The sequence below is a fragment of the Crassostrea angulata genome, chromosome 2 (genome assembly GCF_025612915.1).
Source record: "Crassostrea angulata isolate pt1a10 chromosome 2, ASM2561291v2, whole genome shotgun sequence".
NCBI classification, from domain to species: Eukaryota; Metazoa; Mollusca; class Bivalvia; order Ostreida; family Ostreidae; genus Magallana; species Magallana angulata.
The window spans coordinates 20,108,495-20,132,350 of record NC_069112.1 but is presented as its reverse complement, the minus strand read 5'-3'; the positions used below and the strand labels follow the sequence as shown (position 1 = coordinate 20,132,350).

Below are 23,856 nucleotides of genomic sequence, written 5' to 3'. Positions count from 1 at the left end.
AGTTCAAACAAATCAAGCTGTTTATCCATTTAACTGTTTTTATTCGATAGTTTTAGTTACTTTGATAAATAGTAATGTAAGATAGGCAAGTAAACAAGAAATAATAAATTAAATTTTCATTGAGCACTTCCGTTTGTCCGTTTCCTGTCCCGAGATGAAAAGCCTTATTTCGACGATGTCTCACAAACGGTAACGACTTGAATAACCAAACTTTGTGGGATGATAGACCTATGTATGGACATGTGTTAGCACTATTTTGTTTAACCCGGCGTAACTTCCAGGCGTCACAGGAAGTACAACAAATTTTGATTTTTTAAAATGTGTTGGTTATTTAGCATGGGAGTAACATTTTAGCTATAAAAATTTAAAAGATCATCTAAAAAAATTCTACTTCCGGTGAGACATCTCAAATATCTCAGGTAGCCTTCTTTTTAAAAAACAAACTACCCACAAGATCTCAGAAACTGTGAGAGATCAAGACACAAAACTTGTATGGATAATGGAAATTTGAATAAACATGTCTTTAATGGGTTCCATTTGGTCGTATGTCACTTCCGGTTCTCACTCGAAGTGTTCAAGCAATAAAAGGTTGTATTTCAACTTTAGAATTTTTTTAACATTTTACAAATTGTGACGACCAATAACATATCATAGGTAAATGTACTAAAATACGTTTTTTCAATTTCTTGATCATTTCCGTTCGTTTGTTTCCGGTCCCGAGACAAAAAGCTTTTCTCAACGAGATATTATAACTAACAAAAACTTGAACATCCAATCTTTAATTTAATTTAAGAAGTGTTTTATTCAAGTATATAGATACATTGAAATGGATTGAACAGCAGGCATAATGCCTATTTATGTTCTCTCCTGTAGTCAAGGTATAATATGAGTAATTATATAATTTTATATAAGATATATATACATATATATTGCAACTGATTGTATAATAGATAAATATTATGAATAGCACTGGAAGGAGGTACAGTTCAAAAAATAAACAAAAACAGCTTATAATAGGGAAATGAAAATCAAAATTAGAAAAATAATAATTAGGATTAAATGCTAAGGTTGAAGATAAAAAAAAATAGTATATGTAGTGTAGAGAAAAATGAGAAGGAAAAGAAAATACATGTGATAAAAACAATTCATAAATTGATAACATAATAGAAAAAATGGAAATTTGGGGGGAAGGGGGAGGGAGTGGGAGGGGGAGAATAAGCAAAAAAAAAATGAAAAGAAGGGAGTGTATGAAAAGTCAGTGGTACCCATTTTGATACATTTTTCATACGATGTGTACATTTTTACCTATTAACTTACTTAAATCTGTTTGTACTTTTTATGAAAAATGTTGGTTTTTTTTTTTATCAAATAATAGTAAGTTATTTTGAAATGTTAGTTTATCACTTCCAAAAAGTAGATTCTTAATTTTGATTGGTATGGAATTGTCATTCATATAATCAAATAGAGATTTTCTTTGGGAGGCATATAATGGACAGTGTAAGAAATAATGTTTAGAGTCTTCCACTTCAAGAAAGCACTTCTGACATAGTGGAGGAGCAATAAGGTGGTGTGAGTAAAGGTCAGCATTTAAGTTACTGCTGTTATTTCTCAACTGACAATGCCAAATATTTTCTAATCTTTTGCCATGGTTATATAATTTATGCATATTCAATTTTTTACTATTAATATTTTTGAGGCTGTTCTTAAATGCTGAAACTGTAGTTATATGTTTTGCATTTTAAGGTAAATTGTTCCACAACATAATTGTAGATGGTATAAAACTATTGAAGTAAGATGTTGTTCTTGCAACAGGAGTTCGATAGATGGAATTTTTACGAAGATTGTAGGTATTATGTGGGGGGGGGGGGGGGGGGGAAACATTCACCAACAATATTAGATAAGTATTCAGGGATATAATTGTTTAATATTTTCCCAGCCTAATTCCTGATATAGGTATTGTTTAGATGAGTTTCGTCTAAGAACAGTAATTATTCGTGCAGCTTCAATCTGTATACTTTCCAATAAATTACTTTGTTCATCTGTACAATTGTCCCAGACTACATCACAATACTCTAACACAGGGCGAATAAATGCAAAGTAAATTTTAATCAATGATTCCCTATTTATTTTATATTTAAGAATACGTAGCATGTTCAATCTTTGGCATGCTTTTTCGTAGATATTTGATATATGATGTGATCATCCCCCATTTGATTGCAAAGTAAGTCCTAAGTGACAATGATTATTTTTTGAGTTATATTGTTTAAAGTGTTATCAGAAGAGACCTGGGGATGGGTTTTTTTTTCTTTCTAAAAAAAGTTCACATTTATTGTTTTGTTTGGATTAAAATCCACCAGCCATTGATTAGACCACTGTTTGATTTTTTCAAGATCAGCTGTAAATGATTTAGCTGAATTATTATCATTATCATCAACTACTACAAAAAGTGATGTGTCATCTGCAAAGTACGGAAGCATATTTACGAAAGCGTATAAGTGCCACATATACATTCACATTTTTTTATTTTCTACACTTTAAAGTGTAAATTTCACACTTAAATCTGTAAATTTCACACTTAAATCTGCAAATTTTACACTTTAATCTATAAATGTTACACTTTAATCTGTGAAATTCACACTTTAAAGTGTAAAATTCACACATTAATCTGTAAATTTCACACTTAAATCTGTAAATTTTACACTTTAATCTCTAAAATTCACACTTTAAATTGTAAATTTTACACTTTAATCTGTAATATTTACACTTCAATCTGTAAAATTTACACTTTAAAGTGTAAATTTCACACTTTAATCTGTAAAATTCACACTTTGATTTGTAAATTTCACACTTTAATCTTTAAATTTTACACATATATCTGTAAAAATCACACATCAATCTGTAAAATACTATGTCAAAACCACATGGCTGTTTTAATTAAATGTCCGACATTTCTTTGATCTTGCTTTAATAATAAACATTGCAATCGAGAAATGAGTTCTCATTAACAGTATTCAATTTTTCAAAAACTGAAACAGTTATAATTAAATTCTCTTAGACAAAATGTATCAGTGTCACATGGCCAAAAAAATGTTCAACGCTAAGGGCTTTTTTATAATGCAAGCCGTTTCCTTCGTTTTTTTTCAATCAGATTAAAATTTTCACAAAAAGTGATATTTTAATTGACTAAAAACTAGCGATCACCACTAATTTATCTGACGGCCAGCCGGCCACCACATAATTATATTTATAAGGTGGCTGCAACATAAAATGTAGAATTATCTGTAACAATATTTTGGGGTATTGACTTTTTGTTCACTTTTATGCAAATACACAGTCTTCAAGCCTGCTAAATGTATACAAGACTTTAACTAGTTTAAAGCATCAATGTTATTCATTTGTATACAGTACAATTTCATTTAATCAAGTTTTTGTAGTACGTACACAACTCAAAGTACTGAACGTACTTATGCTAAATCGAGGTTTAGACAGAATGCTACATAATGTATATTCTTTGAATGATCAGTAATTCAACACTATTTGTTATTTTATTGTAAAATCATCATAAAAAAAGTGTGGAAAAAAGCCGAGGCATAAAACCACTGATATCTATTTGAAAAATCCACGGTTTTTTAAATATCACGGTGTAATGATGTCATTGTATTTAAGACAAAGTTTGAAATATTTGCTAAATAAAATATTTCAGTCCATAATGCTTCGATCAAACCATCGGAAATGATAAATACTCTCCAATGTATGTGTATATATGAGCCAAATTTAAAAGCTAGTGTGTAAATTTAACACTTTTAAGTGTAAAATTTACAGATTAAAATGTATATTTTACACTTTAAAGTGTGAATTTTACTGATTAAAGTGTAAAATTTACAGATTAAAGTGTGAATTTTACACATTAAAGATTAAAATTTACAGATTAAGTGTGAATTTTACATATTAAAGTGTGAAATTTACAATTTAAAGTGTGAAATTTATACTTTAAAGTGTGAATTTTACACTTTAAAGTATGAATTTTACACTTTAAAGTGTAAAATTTACAGATAAAAGTGTAAAATTTACAGATTAAAGTGTGAATTTTACACATTAAAGATTAAAATTTACAGATTAAAGTTTGAATTTACAGATTAAAGTATGAAATTTACAGATTAAAGTGTAAAATTTACAGATTAAAGTGTGAAATTTACACTTTAAAGTGTAAATTTTACACTTTAAAGTGTGAATTTTACACTTAAAAGTGTGAATTTTACAGATTAAAGTGTATATTTTACAGATTAAATTGTGAATTTTACAGATTAAAGTATAAAATTTACAGATAAAAGTGTAAAGTTTACAGATTAAAGTTTGAATTTTACACTTTAAAATGTGAATTTTACATATTGAAGTGTGAATTTTTTAGATTAAAGTGTAAAATTTACAGATTAAAGTGTAAATTTTACACTTTAAAGTGTGAATTTTACAGATTAAAGTGTGAATTTTACACTTTAAACTGTAAAATTTACAGATTAAAGTGTGATTTGTACACTTCAAAGAGTAAAGTTTACAGATTAAAGGGTGAATTTTACAGATTAAAGTGTAAATTTTACAGATTAAAGTGTAAATTTTACAGATTAAAGTGTAAATTTTACAGATTAAAGTGTAAAATTTACACTTCAAAGTGGGAATTTTACAATTAAAGTGTGAATTTTATACTTTAAAGTGTGAATTTTACACTTTAAAGTGTGAATTAAAATTCACACTTTAATCTGTAACCTTTTATACATCAATCTGTAAATTTTACACTTTAATCTGTAAAATTCACTTTTTATCTGTAAAATTTTTATAATAGTCTATAATAGTCTAGTTTTTTAAATTTTTTTAATTTAATTTTGTGTGGTTTGATGCTTCATGCAGGTTATGAGGGTAGCGATCATTGCAATTTCTCATTCCATTTCTTCAATGTAGCAGCCTTCATATCCCGAATGAATCACCAAAGAAAGCATTTTATTGTTTAAATAACGCACAACAATACTAGTGTACCTGTGTCTTAAGATCAAGATCTATTAAATAAAAGGTGCTTACAGGTTTATGAAATCTAATATATAAGTTCTTTTAATGATGTTTTATAACAATAGCTTTATTTGATAAGTGAACCGGGGTAATTATTATTAACAATGATGCTTTAAACTTTCATTGTCTAAGATGCATGACAGAAATAAGGAAAAAATTTCGTAATTTTGTCCTTTTTTTATTAAAGAATATATCTAGAATACCCAAATTGTTATGATTTCGCAAAAATGGAGCTTCTTGATGCTTAGGCCAATAATGTTTAACAATTACCGCGTATCATACTTATCAATTTATTTTTATGAGAGAAAAATCATAAAGCTTAACAATTCAAAAGGAAGATAATTCAAGCCAAAATGTCTCATTGATTCCATTATAGATTTATGTTTGATTTCAATAACAAAATATATATGTCATCTGGTTTTGAAATGTTGTTGAGTTCCCCAAATTCAAATTGTACTAAATGTAAAAAAAAAATACAAGGAGTTGAAGAGATAAAATAAAATGTATGTTTGTTATTCCCAAATTAAGCATTTTATTGTATAATAATGCCATTTCCTATCATGCTTTTTGCAAAAGATTCAAGTGATTACTGGAGATTTGAAAAAGAAAAAAAAAACCTGGTCACAATGTGTTATATCAAGGCTTATGTAATATCATACAATTAACTTAAAGGTTTATATGACACATTGTTGAATCTTTAGTTCACGTTGACTCCATTTTCGTGATATTCGTGGGTGGTTCTCTCCCAAGAGTTTACTTCCTCGACATGCAGAAACAAATTTAGAAACACTTATCTTTCTAACCGGAACTGAAAACCAATATTTAAATATCATTTTTTTCACAAATGTAAGAATTGGGTAAATGACATATTCCGTCATTCCATCGTCCATCCCTCATTAAAGTAATGCAGTTTTCGGTAGCTGATGAATCAGACGGTTCTCTCGGGTACCAGTTACTAAAGTTGATAAGCGTGTTCGAATGATCCCATAAATATTGTCTCTCTGTGCTTCTGTCGTTTCCGCCTGTCCATGCGGTGCAACTAGTGAAAATGTTGCTGCCACAACTGTCTGCCAAAGAAAGACACAACAGTTTCCATTGCTTCATTTAGGAATATTTACATGTACAAGTATGTTTCCCTATACTGTGTATAAACTTATAGAATAGCAAGACAGATTAATTTCTTTGTATTTCAAAATGATCCTATAACATAGCAAAAACGCTTATTGCTGTATATTTACATTTGCAAATGTTATTCCTTATGTAAGCCTATAAAATAGCAAAGGCGTTCAATAATTTTCTGAAATGTTAAATGACATCACAATGACTACTGCACTCGCTAATTGTTTGACATTTTATAATTAATAATTCTAGGTAGTTTGCCTCTCTCATAAGTAAATAAAGTTATGAACACCGAGATATGAACTTGGTTTCACAGGAATTCATCACGTGACTAACTAAGTTCCTATTCCAACTAACTTGATAACAGGATGTTCATTGCTCATTTCAGCTTTTTAAATTAAGAAATAAACAGCAATTTAAAAGGTTCACCGGGACATGAAGTCGGTTGGTCACATGATCAAATCCTGTGAAGCTCAAAGGGCTTCTAAGTAGGGTTGATCACGTACAAACCAACTTCATATCCCACTGAACTTTTTAATATTGCTGTTTATTACTTATATTTATGTTTGAAAAAGACAAATCGTTCAGAATTATTAAAATTACCGAGATTTTATGTTAAAAATAATCCAAGCGAAAAGCGATAAGCGCGTGCTATGATCATTGTGACTTCACGAAAAAGTTCATTTAAGAAATAAACATCAATTTATAAAGTTCACCGGGGTATGAACTTGGTTGGTCACGTGATCGAATCCTGTGAAGCCCGTAGGGCTTTTTAAAAGATTTGATCACGTATCAACCAAGTTCATATCCCGCTGAACTTTTTAACATTGCTGTTTATTACTTATATTTACGTTTGAAATAGACAATTCGCGAAGAACTGTTATAACCGACAAGCAATAAGCGCGTGCTATGATTATTGTGACGTTACGAAAAAGTTGATACAGAATTTAACGTTTTCGCTAGTCTATAGGTTCATATAAGGAAACCTATTTGCTAATGTAAAGATTGACGTCACAGTGATTATCGCACACGCTTAGTGTGGAATCATTATAATTCGTGAGTGCTAATTTTCGTGGATTGATTAACTTAAGCTTTTACAGGTTCATGGGGACGTAAATTCGTGTAATTTTTTATACCAACATAAGGACATATGATATTAAATCACTAATTTATGAATTCGTGGACGATGTAAATTCGTGGATGAGAGGTACCAACGAATTCCACGAAAATTGAGCCACCACGAAATTGAATGATTCCACAGTATCGTTTATCGGTTGAATTAACGTAAACTTGAAAAACACGGTTATGCGAATAATTCCGGACGACTTTTTAATCTTTCTAAAATATAAGAAACCTTTGCCGGGCTTCATGGGATTTTTTCACGGGTGCAACCAAGTTTATAATCCGATGATTTTTATTAACATGACTTTTTTTTTCTTAACAAAATAGTTGTGTTTATAAAATACTAGTATACAGAAAGTTGTGTTTCTCCTACCTATACCATAAATCATAGTTCTTTGATTTACACGATCAACACTTTTATTCTTTTAATTCTTTTTATCCAATGAATAAATAAACAGATGGAACACACATAAAACCAAGCAAAAGAAAACCAAAAACAAACAAAATTGTGTCGCATATCCATCGGTTCCTAAAAAATTGTCCAGTGTCCTTGTCTGTGATAAACATTGAACATATAATGTGCAAGTACCCATTATTGCCGAGTACCCATTGTTGCCGAGTACCGATCATTGCCTAGTACCCATTATTGCCGATTGTTATAAAAACAGCAAGATTTCCGCTATCTATTCGTAGTTTATAGCTACAAACCAAAATGAATAAACACTATAAAAGTTGGGAATGAAGAAATCTACTTCAACAGTTCGGAACTCACCTTAATAAAGATAAGTCTATGAAAACATATATCAGCTGTATCCGTACAATGACACATGCCACTGAATCTTTGACTTGTAATCCATTTTGATGACAGGTCATTTTTTGTTTAGGTCCAAATTCGAAGAATATTAACCTCCGTGTTATGATATTTGACAAAAAATACGCAAGATACAATTCCTACTACACAATATTAGAGAAAGAAAGTCGAGCGTCTGCTTGCTTGTAAGACGCCATTTTGTTTGCAACCTGAGGTGGATCAAAGGTTTATCCACACGCACCTGCGGTCTAAATCAGAGGCATTGCTAATAACTTTCACTCACATTATTTCTTTTACTGGACACACTTAAACTAATATTTAAAAAGCCTTTAATAAATAAACAATGCATTTCTTTAATTTTTAATCATTTGTCCCAAGAGATGTGAAGCACATGTCCCCCCGTTTGTGCGCATGTGGCTGCAGGGACATTTAATAATACAATATTGCTTATAATATGATTGAATTGCGTTGATGATATAATTTTTTATGTTATATTCTTACATGTTATCTTAAATTGATAGATTCTCTTAAAAGTGTGACCTTTTTACAGATTAATTAGAAAAAATAACGAAAAGATATGAGCGGCAAGAATGGGTACTCGAACTTCCGGTAAATCGAAGGTAATGGACAGGGTTTAATTTTAGCCAGAAGTAAGTCGATATCGATGAAAATAAAAAAAAATTATTCCTCAAATTAAATAAATGATCAGTGCAGAGATTCGCCAAGAACTTTTTACATGACAGCTTACATGAAGAGAGTAATAGAGAAAAATTGTGTATTTTTGGGCAATGATTGGTACTCGCACGTTAGCAATTGAAATTCCTGGGCCTTTCCGACAGAGCTCAAAAACAAAAACCTCGGACGACATTATCCGACACTTGAGTTTGTACTCCTATGATGTCATAAATATAGGCAAATGAAACTCTCATATAACGTTAAAAGCAGGAGAATGCACCGGGGTTTACTTACTTTACAGCTGAATATCTTGGTGTTTTTTTTAAATCAAATCAGGTCATAAAGTACTAAGCAAATAATTCCTGGGGGTATTAAACTTATCGCACCGAACAATGTTAACGAGATGCTTCCCGAAAACTTCTTAAAAACAACTCGTATTATTTCACACATAGCGCGTTACTTAAAGAGGTTCGTTCCTCTGTTTTTGGGTAGCCATTTTGGTTAACCTCTATTCTAGAAATCATGCATCATATATTGATTCTACTCATTAATTCAAATGTTATAATGCAAATCAATCTATTTGAAATGAAATAGTAAAGGAAAAATTACATATTTACAAAGTTTAGTATGGGACTATATTTTGTGGTGGAAGGTTTTTAAGAAGAAAATAAACATTTTTCATAACCCAGTTGTTTTAGAATACCGTAACTGTAGCTTCCTTTTTTCCAGTGCAAACAAAATTTCCAAATATTTTGTGCATTAGGATTTATCATTTTGTTACGAAAAACATAATTATACAATTTTTCAATACTTCTATCGACACATAATGGCAAATTTAACTTATATTTCATAAAAGTCAAGGAAAAATGATTCCCAATTTTTGCCAAAAATCAGCTTTTTTCATGCAATATCTTAAATTCTAAATAATAGACTCATACTTTTTGTTTTATTTTCTGAAATTTTAAGATTTTTCTGACAAGTTTGTCATAATTTAAGAAAAAGTTTGAGACTTTTAAATAATTTCATTATATGTTGAGTTAGTAATGGATAAAAATAGGGTTTTATCAGTGAAAAAAGGTCAAAATGTCAATTAGGTGAAGAAATTGTAACATTTTTCTTCATGATAATTTTAATTTTATTTATTTTAAATCGTATAAATTTGTATTTGATGCCATGAAAAATAAAATATAGAGGGAAAAGCGCTTTATTTGCAATCTGCACTTTCAGTGCAGAAAGGTCATATTCAATACACCGTAGCGCCAAATGAAGCATATAGACCCCAAAATTTTGTTTTGAATTTTGGTTAAGCTATGTTTGTAGATTTTTAAAAAACACTTTAGAAAAAAAGACTTCTGATCGCAGGATCCAACGTCCTTAATGAACAGAGCCAATTCATTGACAAATATCTCATAAAACCAGGATTTATTTTTATTAAAGGTAAATGTGGTGTGTTTTTAGTGAATAACAATAACATGATCTGATTATTTGCTTCACTACTTTATACAAGGATGGGCTATAAGTGTATAAGTCAATCGAATAACATCGAGATACAAGAAATAAAAAAAAATATATTATTTTACTTCCCGATAAAAAATTCAAATGATTTGAATAATCCCGCCTTAAAGGTCTTACGCAAGGAAATAGCCAATTGTAGTTCCATATATATAGACTGAGACAATTTCTTTTCTTTCTTCCTATTTTGGCACCTTATTTTAGGCCTATAGTATTGATTTTGGACTCAGTGGCTAGGAGAATTAATACTTTAATGGAATTGTCACACTAATTTCAATGGAACCATTTTTTTAGATGCGCATGATGCAACTTCCTGGATGGTGCTGAACCTGTTTTGTCACCATGTGGAACCCACGTGTACTTGGGAGTAGGTATGTTTACTCTCAATAATCGCTCTTAAAAGCCGCATAAGGCATTATTTTTCTGATCTAAAATTGTTCTTGAAGCATTTAACTAAAATTTCTCTTTCATGAATTATGTGCTGAGAGTATAGTTAATTAATTAACTGAATTAAAGCTATATAGTAACATATGATGAAATTATTTCCTTGTGCAATTGTGTGAAACCTTACATGGGTTACGTGACACACATATCCACAACCACAGCGACGACGAGAAAGAGGGGTAGACCATTAGGTTTGACACATTTGGCAAGGAAAGAAAAGAGGGACAGATTCTCCAAATATTTTTTAAAGCTATCTTGTTTAAATATTGTAAAATTAAAAAATTCTAAACCGGTGAATGTATATCAGTTATGATGTACTTTAATCCACATTAATATCGACAAATGTCCCATACCACCTTGATTATTAATACTTTAATAGTCTGTCCCAAGATATTTATGTTGTACATTTGGACGATTTTTAATAATAAAAAAAAAACCACATAGCTGTGTGAACACCTGTAGGAAAAGTGCAGTTAACATCAAAGGAAAAATTTCAAAGATAACTTCATTCACACATTATCATTTTTCCTCTAAAAATTTCATAGGAACTAAAATAGACTTCGGAGAATTTTGACATCTTTTCTCCATTCGGAAGTCACTCGGAATACCTCGCATAATTTTTCATCGTTTTCATCTGGGCTTAATCATAGCTGATGCAATGCAAATTCCCCGTGGACTTTTTATTTTTAGCCGTGTATTGAAACATGACAATCTAGAGGATGAGTGGGATTTTTTCATACTATTAAATGAACATCGTCTGAGTTAAGAAGTATTTACAGATATCGAATAATTAAAGAAAATATTCGGCAAAAATATTTTGGGACAGACTTTAACTGAGTTCTTACTTGAGTTCCAGCTGAAATCGGCTCTCGAGGTGTTTTTCCGAGCTTTGCCGGAAACGTCCGAAAAGTTGCTATAGGAACGCATAGTTCAAAACATTTCATCGATGTCGCAATGCTGGGACGCAAGCGGGCTTTTTACATTACCATACTAAATGAAACTCATAAATATCAAGAATTTAATATTCAGTTGAACTATTGCTGAAAATTATTTCAAATATTGATACAGAAGTCTTTGAATATGATAGGGTGATTAATATACGGTCGGGCGTAATCAAATCTTTGATCAAATCTTTAACCACGCCCGACCGTATTTGATCACCTCATCATACACAAAGAATTGTTTCTTAATGATATAATTTATACACCTGTATAAATCCGTGCTGGACTGATGATATAATGAAAGGTAGTAGATCCCGCAAATAGTGTCACTCATAAAAATGAGTTGAGCAACGTCAATTTTATAACAATATTAGAGGCAAACCACCCAACCCAAAAATGACGCAAACACGCAAAATGTATATATTCATTTCAAAATACATATAATCGTCTATAATAACCAAAATCACCGGATACAAATAGCCATCTACCCCCACCCCCCTCCATCTGCAAGACATCAAACAAATATATAACAATTACCTTTCATGAGAAATGAGGCAGCCAGCCAATCAGATTCCTCTTTACTGTTGATCTCCACAAGGTAAGAGCACAGCTTCTGACACTCCAACTGTTATAATATTATCATAAGTACTAGTATTATTTTAGAAATAAATGTAAAAAAAGAAGACAAAAAATGAATATTACTAAAACTGAAAATTAGTTTTCCACCTTATAATCAATGTGTACAACGTATTTATGTCTGTACTACATGTAATATTTTTTACGGTGCGACCGTTGGGGCGAGCACAGCATGTGATCAAAAAATGAATTATAATAAATCAATAAAAAATAAAATTAACAACGTAAAATTTGAATGCAAAAAAATAAAACATAACGTTACCTATTTTTCAGTAAATTTACATTATTCATAGTTTATAAGATTTGTTATAATTTATTTATTTATAAGTATAACAGTTGTTTAATCTCAGATACAATGTTGTTGAATAATAAAGATTTTAATATATAAATATTCATTGCTCTGTATCTCCTCTTTTAAAGTGATTGTAGCGTCAGTTCACCCCCCCCCCTTTTTTTTTGCAGTAGACATTTTTTCTTAAACCTACGTATAAAACTTGACTCATCATAGAGCTCCCACCTCCCCTATGTTAAAAAAAATAATATTTCATTTTTTTTCAATTTACACATAAAAAATCGACTTATCATGGATTTGCCCCCTCCACTTTAAAAAAAAATAATTAATGTACAGCTTCTGACACTCCAACTGTTATGATATAATCATAAGTACTAGTATTATTTAGAAATAAATGTAAAAAAAGAAGACAAAAAATGAATGATATTACTAAACCTGAAGATTAGTTTTCCTCCTTCTAACCAATGTGTACAACGTATTTATGTCTGTACTATAAACAGTGTTAATTCTATCAAAATCTCATAGGCCCAAGCTACACTGCTTTTATTTTTTTTCTATGCTAATGCAAGTTTAGATATGCACAATTACTTACTTTAATGTGGTGGCTGATTTGCTTTAAATAAGATATATTTAACAACAACAAAACCAAAAAAACAACAACAAAAAAACAACCCCCTCCCCCAAAGATAATAATAATAAAAAAAACCAACATTATTTTTATCAAACATTTTTTTAGTCTTCCTTTACAAATTACCTTGGCTTCTTCCCAAGTGGCAGTTTTTTCTACATGATAATAATAATGTCCCATGTACGTCCAGTTTAAATCTGTAATGAATCACCATTAACATCTCAATCTGCACTGATAAGCTGTACAGCTTAAAGTTAATAAAGAACTCAACTGAAAATCAAAATTTAAATATTAACAATTACGGTAAGTATTAATCTTGTAAATCGGTAATTAATTACCATGGACTCTAATTTAAAATTATAAATCGCTAATTAATTACCGTAGACATAAATTTAAAGGTATATGTGGCGTATTTTTCATGCTAAAAAATATTTCATTTATTTATTTATTTAAATATATTAAATAAAAATATATCTTCACAATAAATTACGCAGTATATATCATTCGGGTTAAAAAGATATAGAAATTAATAAATAATTTTTACAATTATTTTCGCGTCCACAATAAATACAACATTTGAATAAACCCGCCTTAAATTGAAAATCAAAATTTAAAAATTTTATGCATATGATCATGGTAAAAAAAATCAAACCAAATATGATCTTGCTTAATCTTAATCAATGGATTTCTAAAATCTGTTTGTCTTTTACTAAATTTTAATCTAGAGGGAAAAATTGTCACATGGCAGAATAATTTTTCATGTACCATAATTTTTACTGTACATTGAATTTTTCTTTTAATCAAATTGTTCTCGTTTTTAGCTAAATTGAATGTGCGTAGTGAATCGACTTTTTTTTTTACCTTACCGGTAACTTTAATATAACAAGAGGCCCATGGGGCCACATCGCTCACCTTAACAACAATGGGCGTTCAAAAGATATTGTGCCATTGGCCCTCGGTAGAATTACAAAAAAATAAATATTGTAAAGTATTCGAATTTTACACTTATTTTTGCATACACGTAATCTTTGACATTGTTCCTTCATGAAATACTGTTTTTACACAGAATAAGAAAATCCTACGCAAGATATAGAACTAAATATTTGGTAGGGGTACACTGTTATATAACTTCTAATTCCCTGTATTTTCGTCCCCCCCCCTCCCCCACTTAATAAAGCGATCAAAATATATGAGAGCATATAGGTACATTTTCTTCCTCAACTACTTACTAGTTATTGTATTTTTTTTTAAATATAATAGTTATTGTATTTTATCAAAAAAATCCTACATGTATATATGTGGAAAAGAAAATTGCACCACAATATGCTCAATTTCTCAAATTAAAAATATTCAACAATTTAATTTGTCTTCTCCATTATAATTAAGGTCTTCCGTTTCCAACGGAAGACCTTGTACTGATTCTGTTGGAAATTCTTCATTATTATTTTTCTTCTTCTTTTTCTTCTAGACGTTTCTTTAAACTGTAATATCTCACTTGTTTGTCATTAGAATTTATTCAAATTTTCAGGGTTTATTGGAAATGACAATAGCTCACTATAGCACAAAATATTATGAAATCGCTACTTCCGGTTTTGAGTTATTCCCCTTTGAATATTTTTTTAGTGGGTCTCGTGTACCTGCAAAGGCTCCGAGTTGATCCGTAGCAAGTAGTTTTAATCTACAAATCTTTAAAGTAGACATGTTGAACGTTGTCCTCCTGGTTTTACATGTTTGATTAACCCACGTTTACTTCTTAAAAAAATACATTGAAATTTATGTTTCAAAAAATGTTAAATTTTGCTTACATCTTTGCTTAATAACTTTTTAGTTGTAAATTTTTTCTGGACACATATAGAACAAAAGTTGTGCAGAATATTAAGAGCTTTCATTTGATACCATAAAAAAGGGGCTAGCCCCTAAAATGAGGGGTCTAGACCCCTTAAAAGTCTTTGCTTCATAACTCTAAAACGGTAAATTTTTCGATATGGGCGTTGCTGCAAAAAATGTTGTTTGTGACTTTATTTATCTCATAAAACTGTTTTTGTGTTCTGGTATTGCATAATATGAGGGTAAACAGTATTACGCGTTGACCAGTACTCACGGCAATTTGGCTAAGTTAACGAAACTGTCCCACGCCAGCGGCCGAGAAAATCGGTCACCATGGTCGCGGCTGGACTACCTGCGCGTAGCGGTCAGCGGTTATCTAATACATGAGAGTTGCGTCTGTTATATAGGAGTTTATTTAGCCTCGAACTCAAGAATTGTTTTAGTTTTGATTACACATAAAAGTTAATGGACTATGCGAGTGGGTGTCAATTAGGAAATCGTTCAGTTAATTAATAAAAGCAATGTCTTTCTCAATCTCAAGCAATATCAGATATAGATCAATTGTGGATTTTAAGTTTAAAATAAAGAACTTCTATTTGATAGAATATGGTCATTATACTGCAAACTTTTAAAATCCTCCTGGGTTCTGAGCTGTGCGTGTCTGTGCGTTGTACCTTTACGTAATCTATCCTTCGTCCACGGCCGAGGAGATCAGCCACGGCTGCACTACCTAGCGGTAAGCGGTTATCTAATACACAAGATTCGCACACTGCGACGCACACTTAGATGAATATGAACGCCGTAAATACAAGAACTGTTTTAATTTTATGTTATAAAAGTTTGTCCATCTTGTATTTATTTCATTAAACATTTGAGTGTAAATGAATATTAATGAACGATATTACTCCAAATCGGAAACATCGTCAGACATGAATTAATGGTTGGTTTGTATATCTATAATTTTTAACCCCCCCCCCCCCTCCCAAACAAAAAAAAATAAAAAAAAAATTAAATGATGATCATCCCTCGCACATGGCCGAGGAGATCCAGCGCGAGTGGACAAGTGATCCGCGGTCGGTTCGTGTTCCACATGTGCCTTATCACGCGTTCATGTTTTAAATTGCACGGACAGAACTTTATTTTATTATGTTTTCAACTATTATATATAAAGTTTAAGATGAAAAGATAAATTTATTTTACTTGTACAGTTGATTAAGCATTGATTTAATTATACGATAGCGTACAAGGTATTTTAAAAATCAAATCAAATTATAATCAAAGTTCCATGTTACATGTTTGCGGTAGGTGCTAGCACGATAAAAGAATGTCCTGAATTGTCCTGAATTTAGGCATTTGATGATTATTTTAAAGAATATTCACATGAGTTTTAAACAACATAAGATTAGATTCTATCGGTCACATATTAATCACTCTGTAGTTTTTCTACATGGTTGTTCGTTTCAGTGTGGAAGCGAACTCATTGCTGCGTCCCCCCTCCTGCCGCCCCGCTGACATGTGCTAGCGCTGGATTTTTTTTTTAATTTGCGAAAAGATATCTAGATCTGTCAAAAATCATCTTTGGTGACTTCTTTTTATGTGTAACATTTTCTCCTTAAAGTGTTTCACTTTCCCACCCGTTTGTTTATTCGGTCAGTCTGTGTTAATTCAATCGCCACGTGCGACCGAAAATCTTGTGTCGCTTCAGCGCACACAACTCGGAACATATGTATTTAAGTAACAGTTGGAAGGGTGCTTTTATAAACAATAAGACTATTATTCGAAGTCAATCATCTTCACATTAAAGATGTGAAATCGTAACCTGAAAATGTGGCTAATAAATTAACCTGTTGAACACGCTAAACTTCTATAGTTATGAACAGAAAAATTCATAATATATTATAATTAAAAGTTTGAAGTCAAAGGAAATTTTGTTCTAGGGAAATAGGACTACATTATGCAATGCAGTCGATCGCCATAGAAATCATCAAAGTACTGCAATTGTCGACAGATTTCTTATTTCTTTGAAAGACCATGATAGTTCACTTGACTTGCAGACTGTAATAAAGCGACATATTTGCCTCCTAAAATTATATGTGCTTCTCAAAGTTACACTTAAGTGAGATAGATGTGCGTTATTGGGGATTTTATTTATTGCTAATTGCATGAAAATTAATATAAAAAAAATTAAATTGAAGTTGTGTATTATGAGGTTGTAATGCAACTTAATTTACTTACAAGGTTAGCTACAGCCAGTGGAGTACTAATTTTAGATCAACAATGAATACCCAATATATAAAAATAAAAGATAAATAGTTTCCAGAACTATAATACTATGCATGTATATATGAAGGTTGCATCCCTTATTTGTATGGCTGTAGGTGAGGAGGTAATGGTGTATCGATGTACATACAATGTATGACTGCACATACGGATTCCGGACCGTGGCTACAGACGATACACATGATAGTCTTTAAATACATCAATACGCAGTTTGATCTAGAAACTGACCAGTTTCATAACTTCTTTAAATTTCTCTAAAACGGACTGTCTAATTCCTTCAAAGAATTCCAATTTACGCAAACACAATTGAAGTTTTTTCAATTTAATAAGTCAACCCACTGACATAAAAAAAATTAGGATTTTGCATATTATTGCATCGTCGAGAGAAGTACTATTCATTTCTGTAAATAACAATAAAATATTTAATTCACGTTACATAGTGGGGTATCTATGAAACAGTACCATCCGGTGTAAAAATTTAGATGCTCACTTTTGCATAAATTCTACAGCTGATCTTTTTTTTTAGCTGATTATATATTATTTTCAATGTCCAAGTGTACTCGTATCATTAATTAATATCAGACGACACACATTTCCCTATAGAAAAGTTCTGAGATGCCATCAATTTTGACTAATTACTATATTTTTTCAGCAGGTAACAATTTTAAACTTGCACATTGTCTTCAAAAATTTAGAAAGATTTAAATAAAGAAGTTATCTTAGAGAAAAGGTTATGTGTTTTGTAGGTGGGTTCGGTTTAAAAAAAAAAATACAATTCCTGAAATGGATCATGAGTACACACTGTTTATAACAATGCTTGCTACCCTTTGAAAATTTAACTCGTCATTAAACATATCATTTTTTAAAGAATTTTTGAAACGATTACACAGTGTTCAACCCGCAGCAACAAAGGAAGACCTACTCGTGGCTTTGCCACGAGCTCTGCTCTAGTTAAATGACTGTTGTTTACTTCGCGTAAACTCGTGACTCACACTTGATTGATGAATACACTGGAATGAAAAATGTTGTCACGTGACATGTTAAAGAGCTATAAAAAGCAATGTCACCGTATTGACAGGCACATCACTCTAATTTACTATGGCCCACCCATTATTTTCATTTTTATTCAAAAATAACAAATGGCTACAAACCAGGATAATTTTCCGCTGTAATATTTTCTTAGGAATAGCGATAATTCTTTTATCCCCGCAACAGAAATGTGTCAGAACTATGGAAACTGTTTTAACGATGTCGTTTTTATTTACTCACATTTCACATTATTCATTGTATAAAGAGGGGGCCCCAGAGAGTAGTTATATACAGCATATCATTCTTTAATTTTTTTTTGTGTACAAGTATTTAACATACTCTAATTCATATAGAATTTCTAATGATCAACCAAAATCTCAGCGTCAATCGTAGAATTATAAGCAAGATGAACTCAAAATTTTGCTAGGTTTGAGTCATATTTTGTTCACTTGAGTTTATTACATTCAGCTTAAGATTTTTAACTTGGTATTTCCTATTCGGCATTTAAAATGGGAAAAAAATGAATGGCCTCAGATCTGTGTACAAACATAGAATTGTGAGCAAATCTCTGTATCTTGCTTATAATTCGAAGCTCAACACTCAAATATGGTAAGTAAATAGAAATTGTAAACAATTAAACACAAGAAACATGCACTGTAACAAATAAAGAACACAATTTATTTTTCAAAATGAATCATATACATGTATATACCTACATATTTCCGTCAGCGATATTAAACTCTATTTAAACTGAATAAACTCGAGAAAATGCCGAGCATCTTAACAAAACATATTGCATTATTCTACCATTACGCAAAAGATGATACCGAATTACCGATATCCTGAATGAATTGCATTTTAGTTCTTTCTTAATACATCAGATGTTGCTTAATTTGCGCAGGAAAACAGTAAACTATTTGATTTACCGAAGTCTCTGTTTGATTTGATACGTAAAAATCAGGAAATACAAGCGACAGTTCCCAGGTTAACGCAAAGCGTAAATGAAAACGAAACGAAAATCACAACAAGTTAACACCACCGTCATATGTGAAAACTGTCAACGCATTGAATTATTTAGCCTCAATTTACTTCACAAAATCGGCACCAATGTATTTTGCATGTTTCAAAGATTCCCTTCGTACACGAACTGTTGCACAACAAACAAATTCATCATTGTCAGATCGACCCGTTTATCATATAGTGTCATGGCTGCTTTAAACAAAGAACCTCGTTTTAGTATTATGGAATACGAGTCTTGGTAAAATGGGTAAACAAACCCGGGCCGGGGCAAAATAAAAGCCGGGGCAGATCGGCAATCGTCAATTCCAATTACGCATTATTTTGCAGCAATATTTACAGCGAATACAAATATACTGGTCAGTAAATATCTTGAAATTTTAATGAGATTGGCAGATTAATAACTGTCAATCTTTTGTTTTGCCCTGGCCCGGTCATGCCTACCCATTTTACCAAGACTCATTGATGCTATAAATTGCTTGAAACACGCATTTTCTTTCTTATTATTTTCGTAATAACTCAGATTTGAAACAGAATTAGCCCATGATTTTTGCAATTTATATTTTCCTTCCCATAAGGATTATTCATGCTAAATTACGTTGAATTTGCCTCAGTAGTTCTTGAGAAGAAGACTTTTTAAAATGCGCCCCCTTTTTTTTTTCTTTTTTTTTTGCAGTTTTGAGGTTTTCTCCGCTTTCAATGAAAATTTTCTTTCATTTCTGCAATTTATATTCATCTTTCCATAAGAATGCTTTGAGCCAAATTTGGTTGAAATTGGTTAAGTGGTTTTAGAGAAGAAGTTCAAAATGTGAAAAGTTTACAGACGGACAGACGGACAGACAGACGGACGGACGGACAGACAGACGGACGACGGACAAAATGTGATCAGAATAGCTCACTTGAACTTCCAGCTCGGGTGAGCTAAAAACAATTTTTATAAAAAAAAAACCGCTCCTTAAATCTGTGTCAAAAGGTAGAACCATTTTAACAAGCTTTAAGAGGTTGGACTTTGGGTAGTTATGTCAAACAGCAATGTGACGTAAGCCTGTTTATTTCATTACAAGCCACTCAGCCATGGCTCTTTGAAATCAGCAAGATTTGTCTGGCTTTTGAGCTAAGACTACGCAATCCGTGCATATTTCGCTTGAAACCGCGTCATTTTAACTTGTTCTCACGCAAGGAATAGATAGCTACGTCCTATACTGAAAGTCCAATGTCTTGTTAAAATGGTTCTCATTAAGTTTAGTTGAATAAAACCGCCGGCCAAATTACAGAACAAGTTTCGATATAAATTTATTTCTTACCTTTCCGGAAACGGAGTACTTGGTCATTTTTCAGACTCAAAAACTGATACGAGTAGCCTGGCTTGCTTACGCAATGGACTGCATTGCACTGTTTGTTTGTTTTGTTGAAAAGAAACTCTGTGCAATAGCTATCTTCTGTGCACAGCGTTCCACATTGCAAAATACTGAAATCTGGATAAGACACCGTTAATGGGTAGTTAGTCGCCTCGATGTCCACTACCGAGTAAGAAACACTTCTCTGCTTACAGAAAACCTCAAGAAATAGAGTGACGAAAACATAATGTGATGTTTGGAACATGTTTTCTTCTGCGTGTCCCTTTAACGTCTGTTTTTGAACAAGTCGTTGTGTGAATATTAAACTTAAAAAAACCCAACAAACTATCTCTATTTCATCATCAAATCCAATCAATACTTAAATGTGTCTCAATCGTGAACAGTATGAATGACTTTCAAATTAGGCAAATTAATATTTTAAAAGGGGTTTTGGTGAAAACTGAGTCTCTTTAAAACAACAATTGTATACAGCCTCTTTGGTTTGTTATTGTCTGCCCACGAAGTATTGTATTGTTGTATTGTATTGTCGGGTTGATAAATTATTTAGATGGCTCAGCTTAAAATACTTATGAATTACAATGTATTGAAGGAATCAATCATTCTTTGCATTTTTATGAGGTATATTTGCGTGATCAAATCCAACAAAGCCCAACGTATTGCATATTTCGTTTTTGTGGGATTTTAAATCCCCTGTCACACTCTCATGATTTATGCAACGATTGCCCACGAATTGCTAAAAGTAACAAATCGCCATTATTTGCCATGTCGGACTTTCAATAATTCTACAGGCAGTACTTTTTCGAATCTAATACAACTTGGCTACATGTCCGCTCAACCATGTACGATGTTTGTGCGATAACAGGACGAATTGTGGTGATTCATGTACGAATTTCGACGATTAAGTAACGCACACTTTAAGATCTTCCTACGAGCAGATAAGATAGGAAACGATTTTTATACGATACTCTTACGAATGAGAACGAAACTGTACGATTGATACACGATATTTCCACTAACAGATACGAATTTATACGAATATGTAACTACATGGTGTGTTCATTTATAAAGTGATCATTAAACAAATTAATAATTGCATTTTTGCAAAAAATACTTAACTGGAAATATTTTTTCGGTGAGGATTTGAGAAACAATCGAATGAACTCGAAAAAATACTCGGGGTCGATCGTAGAAAATTCGTAGCAAGGTAAGTACTACGAAGTTTCGCGAGTTTCCTAAGAATGTCGAAGATTTATTGCGACTGTATGCACAAGTGCAGAGCGCGAGTGTCGTGCGAAAGTCTACGAATACTTAAAAAATCGTACTGTTGCCACGATTGTTTTGAACGTGCACAAAACATTTACTGCATTTGCCGATTTGCAACGACTATTTCTACGATGAACCCCGAATAAGTGCGGTTATTGAATTCGTACACTATCGTAGCTCAAAATCGTGAAAGTGTGGCAGGGACTTAATGAGAGAGAGAGAGAGAGAGAAAGAGAGAGAGAGAGAGAGAGAGAGAGAATCATTGAGGTAGTTAGTACTGTTAGTTTATTGCATCAATCAAATGTCGGGCAACATATATAATTATTCTCAAACCATATATTTGGTTAAAAGAACAAATGTATACTCTGTAACTGTTTGGCTAAAATTTTGTTTTCATTGTGCATCGATGATTTAAAAAATTACCTTGTTGAAAAAAAAATATTGCTGGTCTGCAAAGTTTTTTCCACATTAATAGAAAAGGAATTATGTACCTGTATAAATATAAAATTGCTTGTATATATTACAAATATGTAAAAAGGAGTTAATTAATTAAAAATCACTCATCAAGATGAATGGCACAGTGTCCGACTTTTTCTCTTGTAATGTTGGAGTCCGCCAAAGAGAAAATTTATCAGAGTTAGAACGTTATAGAAAAGAGTGGAATTAAAATGTTAATATAAATAAAACAAAAGTATTGATTTTTTCCAAGGGACCTATGTGAAAAAGAGGTTTTTTTTTTATTTTAACGACAGAGTTTTAGAAATTGTCAAAGATTGTAAAGACCTTGGAATTATATTTTCAAGATCTGGGGCCCGTTTCACAAAACATACTTAGGACAAGGTTATATCTTAGGAAAGAACTTTTTCCTAAGTTCATTGCGTATCCGTTTCACTATTTCAGTCTTATCTTATGAAATTCCTAAGTTATTTCTTAACTTAAAGACAGGTTAATCGATGTCATAGGAACAAACTTAACATGGCGACTGTTTATGTTTTTTATTGAAATGAATTATACGCATATTAAAGTTGAACAAAAATACTACAATTCACGTATCATTAAGACCTTTTTCTCTTTACTTCTAAACTTAATACTTTAAAACTATAAAAACGTACATATATTTCTTAATTAATTTCTTTTGTGAAGACTTTTAATTTTTTTTTAATTATCTGGTCGCACACGCAGATGGATAGCGGGTATAGTTAAAACTAGTGCACTGATGATAAGTAAATTATTCATGCCCGAGAATCACTGATATCTTAAACAGGAATAAATACTAAAAAAAAAATACTCAATTACAGAATGACTATATGATTTGTCCTATCCATCCGCGAAATAAACATTTTGTTAAGGGAGAAATTTTATGTTTTCTGTAAGGAGGTGGGTTGTTCATTTGATTTTTGTTCGTGGGGGAGAGAAGACAGAGGGGGTAGGAGTAACCTGGAAGTGGATCAATGTCGACGCCAAATTAAATCCTCCATGGGAATGCTGTTTCATTCAGAATAATTGCATTTTATCCTCGCTTTTTCTAGCTCTGAATCTCAGACGAGATACATTTATTTGCGATGCTTTCTTTTACATGAAGTAAAAAATAACAACACATTTATATATCAACCATTACAAAAAAAACACGAATTACATCAATCAAACTTAGTCTGAAAGTTCCCCATCTTTCCGTTCTTAATCCTTATGTCACTACATGTGTTTATTGTCTTCCGTTTGTAATATACCGTATGGTATAGTAAAATCATACATCTTTATATCCAAATAATACATGTTTATAAGATAAAGTAATATATGAATATGTAGCAATAAACAAGAAAGATGCTACGATTAATATATTCTCT

The 23,856-nt window shown here is 31.5% G+C and overlaps 1 protein-coding gene across 1 annotated transcript; it reads right to left on the bottom strand.

Moving 5' to 3' along the window:
* Window positions 1–5,279: 5,279 nt before the first annotated feature.
* On the bottom strand, window positions 5,280–21,006 carry LOC128170588 (low affinity immunoglobulin epsilon Fc receptor-like). The gene is made up of 4 exons (XM_052836368.1): window positions 20,696–21,006; window positions 13,365–13,435; window positions 12,220–12,307; window positions 5,280–6,125 (listed from the first exon to the last, which is right to left on the bottom strand). The coding sequence occupies exons 1-4, from the start codon at window positions 20,991–20,993 to the stop codon at window positions 5,881–5,883; spliced, it is 702 nt and encodes a 233-aa protein (XP_052692328.1). The 5' UTR covers window positions 20,994–21,006; the 3' UTR covers window positions 5,280–5,880.
* Between the last annotated feature and the right edge of the window lie 2,850 nt (window positions 21,007–23,856).